The sequence below is a fragment of the Phascolarctos cinereus genome, unplaced genomic scaffold (assembly GCF_003287225.1).
Source record: "Phascolarctos cinereus isolate Bilbo 61053 unplaced genomic scaffold, phaCin_HiC Scaffold_5;HRSCAF=322, whole genome shotgun sequence".
NCBI lineage: Eukaryota > Metazoa > Chordata > Mammalia > Diprotodontia > Phascolarctidae > Phascolarctos > Phascolarctos cinereus.
The window spans coordinates 149,688,056-149,700,597 of NW_027555958.1; the positions used below are offsets into that span (position 1 = coordinate 149,688,056).

A 12,542-nucleotide genomic window follows, 5' to 3' on the forward strand; every position below is an offset into this window, starting at 1 on the left:
TGATATCCTCCTCATCTTGAATGTGAACAATACACTTTAAATAGAAGAAACATGACCTTCTTTGGTACAAAGAAACATCTGTTTAGAACGTTCCTTGAGAGTAGAAATTACTTCATTTTTTTTAATTTTGGGGCACCCAGCACAGTGCCTGACACATCACAAGTGCTTAATGAATGAATGCTGAATTGAATTTTAGGAATCTTGTTAGAACTGAGGAATCTGAAAGAAAGATGCTGTCTAAATCCAAGATACTTGGTATTATTCTGTTTCTCAGACATATCTTTTGATTTAACACCATAAAAACATTACAGGTATTTGCCTACATACATTATAAAATAATCTACTATTCACATTATTAACCTTTACATATCCCCTCAGTTTTCTCCCAGTGATTTAAATTCATTCAGCCCTTCCCAGAATCAGAACTAGGTAGGGAAAGGCAAGGCAAGCAGACAGGCAGTCACCAAGGGTACAACACACAGGAGGGTGCAACACTTTTTAATATTACTTTTTGTAAATGTACATATTTTAAATGCCAAAAATAATTCTCCTCTCCATGATACACAGGGATTTTCTACTAAGTCAAATCACCTGGATAGCTCAAAGCCTCTAGGGAAAAATAATACACAGAGGTTTTAATTTTAAAACCTGGCCAATGGCATACATATGCCTTGTCTCAGCAGCGGACCTTCCTCATAGGTCTTTTCCAACCTTAACAATTTTTGTGGCTCTCATCTGAAATCTTTCCAAGTTTTCTTTTTTTATTATTATTTAAGAAAATGTTTACTAATGCACTGATATTTACAATGGGTTTAAAAGGCAGACAGACATACTGTTACAGGTTATAGAAAAGCAAAAAGGGTTTTATACAATTAAAATATTAAACCAGCCTCTGGGATTTAAATGAATGATTAATAAATCCATAAGAGAAATTAAATCTGTTAGATTAGATCCAGTATTAGCACCTACAATATCACTGGAAGTAGAGCTTTAATTCTTTCATTCTTTTCTAGTAAATCTCTTAGTTCTTTCCAAAGAACAATGCTCTCAAACCATAATGATTAACTTAATATTTCAAGGTCTTGGAAAACACTGTCATGAAGAATGTAGGTAGAAGAAAAATAAATATTAACTTAGATTTTTGGAAATTTTACTCAGGAAACATTCATATTATTTTACCTGGACTAATTACAAGATCTATGCACATCCTAAATACTGAATTCAAGAAAGGTTTATGATTCATAAGGTTTACCAGTGGAAATAGTTAAACATGAGCACATACAGTATCATTCCTATCAAATTATTTTCCCCGTAAATTATATTTATAATAAAGCCATAAAGAAAATGTTCATTACACTTGTTAATTACACATTAAGGGGCAGAGCAAGGATGCCTATAGGTCTGATGGCTTAGCATCCACTTTATTATACTTATATACTTTTAATAAAACAAGCAACACATACTACATAGTCCCAATGTTCATGGCAATGAAGTAATAATATAAGATCCTCCAAGGAGAATCAAGGTAACTGGAAATCATATGAAGTACTAGTTGACTTAGGATTAACTGCTACATTAAAAACAAGTATCATCATACATTATCATTCCAATTTGCTTCAGTATGAGAAACTAATAGTAGAAACAGATCTGGCAATCCTATGAATTCCTTGAGATCTGGGAGATATGTCAGTCCACCACAGTCCTAGCTTACCCCTCATCAAAAAGCATGCCTGGAAGAAAAGGCCACCTTCAATTCAAGGGAAATTAAACCAAACCTGGATATGACTTGCTGAAATCAAAAGATGACAGCATAAATATTGATCAGAACTAATAGTCCTAGTGGCAGACAAGAAACGGATTTTGGATATGGCTGATTTACCACAGCTCATTTTATTAAATTGTTTTGAATTTTAAAAATGAAATGCTTCATTATATTTTCTCAGAAATAACTACAAAGATTACAAAGTTCTACACAGTTTAAAGACACAAAGTGAATGCTGAATAAGTAGATGTCACCCAAGAGCAGAATTTTAGAAAGTTAGTCCTTGGAATAGAATGCCGATACAAAGGAATGAAGCTGGAAGAGCAGACAGGGGACACTCTGCAGTTGGCCAGTGGACAGAGGAGAGTCCCATTCTGAGATGGACCCTTAGACTCCATGGTTTATCTTCCACTGCGCATGCCTCTGTCTTCATAAGTGGTCATCTCAATAACATGAAGTCCTCTCTCAACTGCGTCTGTCAGAAGGAGGCCCTGCTGAGAGTAAATCTTTCCATTCTGTTCCTGAATATATTTGGTGATTTTCTTCAGAACCTTCTCATAATATGTTTCCATGCACAAAAAGATAGTATATGACATCTAACAAGCTAAACAGCCTTCAAGGCAAGATTGGCTCCCAAGCTTTTCTGCTTCTGCAAAAAGGTTATTTAGAGCACAAACTGTTTCTTCAAACTGCTGCCAGTCAATCAATCCAGTTCTCCAGCTCAGTGGGGTACTTGGTCTGGAATGACAAAGGGTGCCACTGCTGTAGTCTCACTGGATGAAGACCTTGCCAGACATGGGTGCTTGCTACAGTCTTGTGGAAGATGGGCAGTCCGGGCCAGGCCACTCTGCACCTCTTCCTTATCTCTCCAGCGGCTGTCATGCGGCCCCATGTTGTCTACATTCTTCAGTTGTGTAGCTCAGAACTGAACTCAATATTCTAGTAAGAGGGATCCAATCTAAATAAACTGGCTTTGTCTCCTCTGATGGTGAATTCAGTTACTAGTAATTTCCCTTAAATCAAATTTAATAGTTATTATTAATTTTGCTGGCTCAATTAAAATGTACCAGTTACCCAGCATTGTTTCATACATGGAAATTTATAGTTTTTCCTCCATTATTTTAATCTTTCAAGGATCCGTGATTTCATTGGCATGGATTCTCCATCTATTAATATAAACTACACTCTTATTACATACTTTAGTAGACTATCTTCATGTATAGCTGTGGATGAAAAAATTCATCATCATGTCGCTCATCTGGTAATAAACTAATAACAAACTTTTCTCTACTGGATCCTGGATGACTGATGCAAACAGTCCATCACTCAAAGCCTTTCCAAATGGACAAGACCTGCCAGAGCTTATGCCCTGCTGATATTGCCTTTGAGAACTCAGAACCATTGTTGTGCCTCTCTGACACATCATTATTAGATGAAACCTCCAATTTAAAAAAAAAATAACCTTTATGGGGGGAAAAGCATCACTACAAAGAAATGGGAAGACTGCCTTATGGTTCTTGGATCTGTTTCAACATAGTGCTCCAAAAAAAAAAAAAAAGACACTGCTGACTGATTCTCCCTGGACATTTTCTTCTGTACTAATTTTTTTTTCCTTCTTAGCAGGAATAGTTTGTGTTTATTCATACTGAGCTTAATTCCAGGTTGTTTCTGCTTATTTCTTCAATGTACTCATTGACCATTCCAAATTCCAACCCCTTCATCCAAGGTGCAATGCCTTCCCACCTGGGGTTGGAGTAACTAATGAACTTCAACATACTTTCTACAGAATTGATGAAAATATTAAATAATTTATGAGCCTGATGATCAGACTCTTAAGAATGATACTTGCTTTGTCATTCCCTAAAATGACTAATAGCCCAATTATAGCAGCAATTTCCTAAGTATACTCTCCAGTTTATGATAATAAGAATTCAAAGAACCATTGCGTTAGTTACATTGCTAGTTTTAGAAAAAAAAGCTTGGTATCCACCCACCTTTCATTATTTGCTTCACCCAGTTCTAACTCTGATTTGAATCAGAAAAGCAAGGTAACAATATGCTTCTACTGCCTTCTGTGAACATTTATGGATATACTCATTACAAGAGGAAAAAAATGCAAATCCCCAAAGGAACTCTGATCTGAGGGTGCCAAGAAACTAGTTACTTTAGGATATCAAACAGTTCTTGACAATCAAATATGAGGAAACAGAATCCTTACCTTACAAAAGAACTAGACATAAGTCCAATGAGCCCTACAGCAGCCCCAGCAACAGCTGTTTTGCGACATCCAAATATATCTGTGAATACACTCACTATAGGACAGCAGAAAAAGATCATCCCCATGGACAGAGAACTCACCCAAGCTGTAAAAGAGAGGGAAAAAGAAGGTAATAAAATAGATGAATGGTATTTACCAATATTTAAGCATACGTAATAAAATAATAATATGGAAAATCCTTTCTAGTTCAGCCTGATTAAAAGGGAGACTAAACTGAGTAAATGTAAAGTCTAAATCACAGATAACAAAGTGTGACCTAATAATAAAACAGTTACAGAGATGTTTTATTGTTCTCCTATCAACCATCTGTATCTATAAATGTGGGCTTCTAAAAGGGAAAGTTTATTCTCTTGTGTAGGTTAAGCATTTTCCCTGTAATCTTAACACTATTAATCTATATTGTCTTTAATACTCAGAGCCCTTATCTGGAATTTTCACACACAAAACAAGCAACAGAAAAGACATTTATTTAAGAGGAATAAGGAAGAGACACTAGCTCAAGTAGCATAGAGAAGACAGATTCTCAAACACATTGGAAGGCTGCTGCAGACAGCCACTGGGGTGGAATGCAAAGCTGAGGTATAGGGAGGACAGCGGAGCATCTAACCACAGCCTGCCATCTGGCAGCTTCCTATTTTAATTAATTGCCAAGCTCAATAGTTTCTATACTGCTGAAAGATTACAAGGGCTCTAAGTACCCTCTAAATTTGGCACCCTGAGACACGGTCAAAGTTGCCCCCCTCCATAACTGTTGATAGTAAATACTAATCTGGAAAAACCACAACAAAATAAACAAACAAAAAAAGGAAATCAAACCCAGGGTAATTGGTGGGAAAGGGATCTCACTGGCTGTCAAGTCTAAATTTTATTCTGAGAATCTAAGAATTCAGCCTAGATGAACTCAGTTTCTCCATGTTGTAAAGTAAAGAGGTTGGATTAAATGATTTCTCAGATATGTTCAAGTCCTGAATCCTATGATTATGACACTAACAAAAGATTTGTTTAGTAATGCTAAATTTTTGCCCATATCCTTGTTATACAATAAAAAATTTCCAACTAATAGAACCAAACTAATGGGATTTACCATGTGCCTAATATTTTATATTTTTCTAAGTAATTTTAATATCTTCTTAAACTATACATTTATTCAATCACACTTTAAATTTCATTTCTCCCCCATCAGAAGAAAAAAAAGTAAAGGGCAGCTACAATCTGAAAGGGCAGACAGCAATGAGGGTACAAAATATGAATATGTCAGCTCCAGTACACTGGCCTCACTCTTCTTCCTTAACTGCTGTGATAAGGAGAAGACAGTGAGGTAGGAGAGATCAGAGGAACTAAGGCAGCTCCATCGCCAGGACAAGATCCTCTCTGGATTAATTCTAATTTAAGAAGGATATGGAAAAAAAGTCCCATATCCTTGAAAATGTTAGATGTCCCGTTCAGATTTCATTAACATTAATTTATAACGAGTGGAAATTACTCTAAGGAGACTAGAACTTAAAATATAAGTATTTCCTTATATAAGATGTAGGAGATGTGATGTTAGAATTAAGTGAAACATTGAAATTTGTCAGTGGGTTGCATGAAGAAGTAAGTCTAAGATGTTAGATTATTCAAAAATACCATGCTACTTTTGAGGGGAAAAACCTCCCACACAAAATAAATCACTTGTTTTTCCATTTACTGCTATGCAAGAAGAATTAAAGGTTTGTATGCTCTGCAGTTAGCAATAATTATTTGCAATAAGGGAATTTAAATCTCATTTGATTAATAATCTGCCAATATAAGCCAAAAACTCCAAAAAAACCCCCAAAAAATCAAAAAACAAAACCAAGAGAGTGCTGGTGACCCTAAGCTCTGTTCCCTGACCCCAAAATAAACATGCATTATATGCACATCATACAAGGAGGTCTCAAAGTCATAAATTTGATATAGCTTTTAACACTCCTTTATTTCTTTTGTGAAGGATTCTAATTTATTGCACAAATAAGCCCTGGCTCCTACTTGGTAAGAATCTTGGTTGGGGGGGAGCCAAGATGGCAGAGTGAAAGCAGTGACTTACTTGAGCTCTCCCCCAAACCCCTCCAAATACCTATAAAAAATGGCTCTAAACAAATTCTAAAGCAGCACAACCCACAAAAAGACAGAGTGAAACAAATTTCCAGCCCAAGACAATCTGGATGATTGATCAGAAAGGTATATCTCGCTGGGTGGGAGAGGACCGCAGTGCACAGGCCGCAGCGACCCTGAAGCAGGCCTCAGAGGACTGAATCCTAGGCAGCTGTAGTGGATTCCAGACTTCTCAACCCATGAATGCCAAAGACAGCTTAGAAGGTCAATGGGAAAAAGTCTGTTTCTGCGGGTGCTGAGAAACGAGTGCGGGGTCTCAGCTCCAGTTCCCTGAGAGTGCGGAGCGCAGGCCATAGGGGCAGTGGCTGCCTCCTGAGCTTCTGGCCCACAGACTGAGGGGGAATCCAGTGGCTGATCAGAGAGGGATTGCAGGGATCTCTTTGCCAGTGCTGAGGGAGGAATCTCTTGCTTTGCCCATGCTTGGATCTGGGTCACAGTTCTGGGTGGCGGTGCTGGGGTGAGGAGGAACGCTGGCATGGTAGAGCTTGGAGTGGCTGTGGAGAGGAACCCTTCCTCACAGTTACAGGACGGAAAGGAATACTCGTGGACACAGGCCAGGAAAGGAGTAAACACCTCGCCCCTTATCATACCACCTTGGAAGAACTGAAAATTTACAGGTCCCTACAAGTGTCTCTGAAAACAGCTGTACAAATCTCCAAAGCTTCCACATTGGAAGCAGACTCTTACCTTAATAAAGAGTTTAAAACTCAAGTAATTGGCCGGGATCATGAGCAAGCAGCGCAAAAAGAGTAAGACTATATTATCTTACTTTGGTGACAAAGAAGATCAAAATATACAACCAGAAGAAGACAACAAAGTCAAAGCCTCCAAGAAAAATATGAATCAGTCCCAGGCCTTGGAAGAGCTCAAAAGGGATTGTGAGAAGCAAGTAAGAGAAGTAGAGGAAAAACTGGGAAGAGAAATGAGAGTGATGCAAGAAAATCATGAAAAACAAGTCAACAGCTTGCTAAAGGAGACCCAAAAAAATACTGAAAAAAGTAACACCTTAAAAATAGCCTAACCCAAATGGCAAAAGAAGTCCAAAAAGCCAAGGAGGAGAAGAATGCCCTAAAAAGAAAAATTGGCCAAATGGAAAAGGAAGTCCAAAAGCTTACTGAAGGAAATACTTCCTTAAAAATTAGAATAGAGCAATTGGAAGCTAGTGACTTTATGAGAAATCAAGACACTGTAAAACAAATCCAAAAGAATGAAAAAATAGAAAACAATGTGAAATGTCTCATTGGAAAAACAACTGACCTGGAAAATAGATTCAGGAGAGAGAATTTAAAAATTATTGGCCTATCTGAAAGCCATGATCAAAAAAAGAGCCTAGGCATCATCTTTCAAGAAATTATCAAGGAAAACTGCCCTGATATTTTAGAGCCAGAGGGTGAAATAGAAATTGAAAGAATCTACTGATCCCATCCCAAAAGAGACCCTCAGAGGAAAACTCCTAGAAATATTGTAGCCAAATTCCAGAGTTCTCAGGTCAAGGAGAAAATATTACAAGCTGCCAGAAGGAAACAATTCAAGCACTGTGGAAACACAATCAGGATAACACAAGATTTAGCAGCTTCTACATTAAAGGACCGCAGGGCATGGAATATAATATTCCAGAGGGCAAAGGAGATAGGATTACAACCAAGAATCACCTACCCAGCAAAACTGAGTCATTCAGTGAAATAGAGGACTTTCAAGCATTCTTGATGAAAAGACCAGAGCTGAATAGAAAATTTAACTTTCAAATACAAGACTCAAGTGGAACATGAAGAGGTAAACAGGAAAGAGAAATCACAAGAGACTTATTAAGGTTGAACTGTTTACATTCCTGCATGGAAAGATGGTATTTATAACTCATAAGACCTTTGTCAGTATTAGGGTAGTTGGAGGAAAAAAATTATATGTATGAATAGATAATAGATAGATAGATAGATAGACAGACAGACAGACAAGTAGATAGACAGAGGGCACAGGGTGAGTTGAAGATTAAGGGGTCATTCATATCTGGAGAATAAAATTAAGGGATGAGAGAGGATTATACTAGAAGAAGAAAGGGAGAGGTAGAACGGGGTAAATTATCTCACACAAAAAAAACAGAAAAGAAAGGGCTCTTACAGTGGAGGGGAAATGGGGAAGAGAGAGGAATGAGGAATCTTATTCTCATAGATTTGGCTTAAGGAGGGAATAACATACACATTCAATTGGGTATGGAAATCTGTCTTACCCTACAGGAAAATAGGGGGAAAGGGGACAAGAGAGCAGGGGATGATAGAGAGGAGGCAGATTGGGAAAGGGGATAATCAGAAGCAAATACTTCTGAGGAGGGACAGGGTCAAAAGGAAGAACAGAATAAATGGGAGGGCAGGATAGGATTAAGGGAAATACAGTTAGTTTTTCACAACATGTCTACTATGGAAGTGTTTTGCATAATTGCACATGTATAACCTACATTGAGTTGCTTGCCTTTTCAATGAGAGTGGGTGGGGAGGGGAGGAAGGGAGAAAATTTGAAACCTAAAGTTTTAAAAACATATGTTTAAAAAAAATGTTTTCACATGCTACTGGGCAATAAGAAATACAGGAAATGGGATACAGAAGTCTATCCTGCCCTACAGGAAAACAGAAGGGGAAGGAGATAAGAGAAGGGGGGAGAGACAGAAGAGAGAAGAGACTAGGGGAAGGGATATTCAGAATGCATGCCATCTTGGGGTGGGAGGAGGGGTGAGATGGTGTGACAATTCGGAACTCAAAATCTTGTGGAAGTAAATATTGAAAACTAAAAATAAATAAATTTATATTTAAAAAAAAAAAAGAATCCTCCCTAAATTTAGACTTCAATTCCTACAGCCCTGTACCACTTTGCAGAATAATCAATAAAGTCCCAGAGGTGATATAGCAACAAGGTTTTTGTTTGTTTGTTTTTAACCAAATCAGAGTTAGTATTGTAAAATTAATTTTGTACCTTAAATAGTAATGACTAGACTTCATCTTTCTATTTGCTCACTCAATATTCCTTTCTATCTGTTCCCAAAGTTCTGAGCTTTGCTATCATCTTTGACTCTTCCTGCCAACTCTCCTTTTGGAATATTTCTTAGACTCATTTCATTTCTACTATATGGCCTGCAAGTCTCCGTGACTTCAATTTCTATTTCTCTCTTCCATCTTCCACATCTGGCAGACTAAGTGCCCTCCAACACTTCCATCATCATAACATTCCCATGTTTTAAAAATTATAGTGGCCCTCTCTGCTTTTGGATCAAGTCTAAATTCCTTAGTATGACTTCAACTGGCCTTCCTGATTACCAGGACAATTTTCTATCCTATAGCATGCTGCCTTTCAGACAAAACAAAAGCTGTATTGTGAGGATCTAACTCCAAAACAGAGTTTCTGAATAACTTTTCCCTTATAGGACCCTGCTCAAATCCTCCCTGAGTTTATCCCAAGCAGGCAATCTCTTGCAAGGTTTATCTCTGCTTAGAGCAAGCCAGGTGGCAAATTTGGATTTCAAAGGGCTTTTTATGCATACAAAACAAATACAGGGAGTTGACACTCTAAGCAGTAATTAAGCAGATTAGCTGCTATCAATAGTGAACAGTGTACTTAAATGAGGCACGCTGTTCCACAAACTTGAAAGTCAGATTTGCTGTGGACAATTAACGGAGAATTAATTACAATTCTTTTTGCATTTTTTTCACTTTTATCTATTACAGGTCCCAGATATCTTTGCACTATAACATCTATAAAGTTTTGTTGCATTATCTTTAGCTGAGAGGAAAATAGTAGATCATAAAACCAGGACTGAAGTGCCTAAAATTTGCTTAGGAACATCTCAATAACTACTGGGTTCTCATTCTAGTGCCCAACTAACATCTAGTAAGATTTGTAAGTTTGCCATCATTCTGTTCCAAAACCAGTGGTTTAATTTACAAGATTAGTCCCCAAGATTGCTAGTACATCAAAATGGTCTCTTTGGAGCCTGCCATATATAATTATTATTAGACAGTACAGCAAAGCCAGTCAGACACTCCACATAAGTACCAGGACAAAAAGCATAAGATGGAGACAAGGCCACCCAAATTTTGTCATGGAGAAGGAGGGGGAAGTGTTTCCTTCTTTGGTGCAAAGTTATTAACTCTTTAAGTTCACAGTTGTGTGAGGAAAGGTCATCTCTAATGAGGTAACCTCTTAAAAAGTGCTTCATGATCCTTTGAAGGCTGTTCTCTGATTTGTCTGTCAAGGCTATGCTAGTAACATTTCACAGGAGCTAAGGTCTTGTTATTCAAAAAGAAATGGAAAACAGATAAAAAATAGGAAATGTTTCAAAAGTCTCTCCCCTTCAACTCCAGCTTATTTTATCATTAAGATTCCTTTAAAATGCTACAAAATCAGAATCATCACCTCTCACATACTCAGGACCCAAAACGTATTTTCAGTTACTGTAGGTACAATTACACTTTTAAAATCTTCAAATAAAAAGAAGCCATCCACTGTGCCCAGTACTCTGCTCTGTGTACAATAGATCCTGAACATGTACTGCTGACAGCTAAGAAATGCTTATCTTTTTGGCTAAAAGACCAGAAGTGCCGCCAACCTATGTTCCCATTTCAGTTTACCACTCAGGTAAACTATGGTTACGACTTACTGGGCACGAATGTAGATTCAACCCCATGGGTTCAGAGTGCCAAAAAACCTGTTGTTTTTTCAAACTGCCAATGTGGGAAGTAAAGAATAGTGAGTAACCTGGTTATCACATGAAGACTTGTATTCATGATCTCTTCCCAAGGTCTCCCCATACTATATGACATCAGTTTTCTCTCAATAGTAACATTTCTAAGGATCAGCTACTTTGCCTCAGGAAGCTGCACATATGGGAGGATTAAATAAATCCCCACAGAATGCCAGGGTTGTCATTTCAAAGAGCTTGAAAGGTATACTAAGTAGACACACACACACACACACACACACACACACACACACACACACACACAAAATCCAGTAATGAGAGAGTTTCATTAGGACCGCAGGATTGCTTTAGAAACGGGGTGGTAAGCAGTGGTGGCTTCCCCTTCTTATGGATGGCAATATTAAAGCTTGGGGTGAAAACTGTCAACAAGTCACACCTATCTCAATTGCTGAGTCTGCTAGTTTCACGTTTACAATTGCCAAAGAAAACAAATGAGGGTAATATGATTTTTCTTTGCTTCTAACCTCCCATTCACAACAGAGCCTCTAATGGAAAGCTGCTTTGCTCTCCGCATTTATTAATATTCACACGAAAGTAAACCAAAACCAGACATTTTCTGACCTATCCTCCATCCAACCCAGACATAATACAGAAGTGGTATTTATATCAGGTGGAGAATTCAGCTAGAGGGGAAACTTTATACTAAAATTATATAAACAAGGCAAAAGAAAATACTTTCCAAATATTACTCTTTTTTGGTTAACATTTCTCTATTTAGAAGCGGTCTGACTTATGGGGAAAACATCAAAAAGAAGGAAAAAACATTTCATTTGTATTTGAATACTGGAACAACCAACCATTTTCTGCCTTCAAATAAAGGGACCAGTTGTTTGTTTATGGGTTTTGTTGTTGTTGTTTTTAATGGCAAGAGTCAGTGAAAAAAATTTTAATTTCACGTAGGGGATTCCCCTTTCCAAAACATCTCTGCCAAACATCCATGGTGCTGTCTATCCTCTTTTAGAATTACTTTATTCTCCCTAATTAATATGGCTCAGTACAAAGACCACTGGCTCTGAGATCAGAGGATGTGGGTTCAAATCTTAACCTCTAATGCTTACTTATCTATGTGTTCTTAAGACAAATCATTTTACCTCCTTAGGCCTTTAGGTTCCTCATCTACAAAATAAGATGGTTGAAGTAGATGGCCTCCCAGATCCCTTCCAGCCATAGATTTATGATACTGAAATAAGAATGATTAGGATGGGCAAAGATGAGCTTGTGTAAACATATGACTGCATATTGAATTTGGAGAATAAAGAGATGTCCAATTTGGCTGGAATGTAGTGTATGAAGGGAAGTAAAAAGAAATTACTGTAAAGGTAAATGGGAGCCAGATAGCAGAGGGCCTTGAATGCCAGGCTAAGGAGTTTGTATTCTATCACTGAGGAAATAGGAAGCCACTAGAGGTTTTTGAGTAGTGAAATAAAATGGTCAGACCTGTCCATTTTTTTGGTTGTGCAATTAGTCCAAGACTTAAAACTAAAAATGGAGCTGAAAGGGCAAGAGAGTTAGTAAGTAAGCTGTATCTAAAGCAAAAGCAGGCAAAACCAATAATCACAAAAAGTTGTAAGTGATGAAGTCTGGGATTTAGGCTGCAACAGTTTAATACAGGGGTAAGCAAAAGG

At 37.6% G+C, this 12,542-nt stretch overlaps 1 protein-coding gene and 1 pseudogene across 1 annotated transcript in view; both read right to left on the reverse strand.

Annotated features, from left to right (window-relative positions):
* SLC16A10 (solute carrier family 16 member 10) overlaps nucleotides 1-12,542 on the reverse strand; it is a 139,775-nt gene that overhangs the window by 58,228 nt on the left and 69,005 nt on the right. The window contains exon 2 of the mRNA XM_021008205.2: nucleotides 3,981-4,125. Coding sequence (XP_020863864.1) covers nucleotides 3,981-4,125 — 145 coding nt within the window. The remainder of the gene's footprint in view (nucleotides 1-3,980; nucleotides 4,126-12,542) is intronic.
* Nucleotides 1,957-2,654, reverse strand: LOC110222911 (golgin subfamily A member 7 pseudogene; annotated as a pseudogene).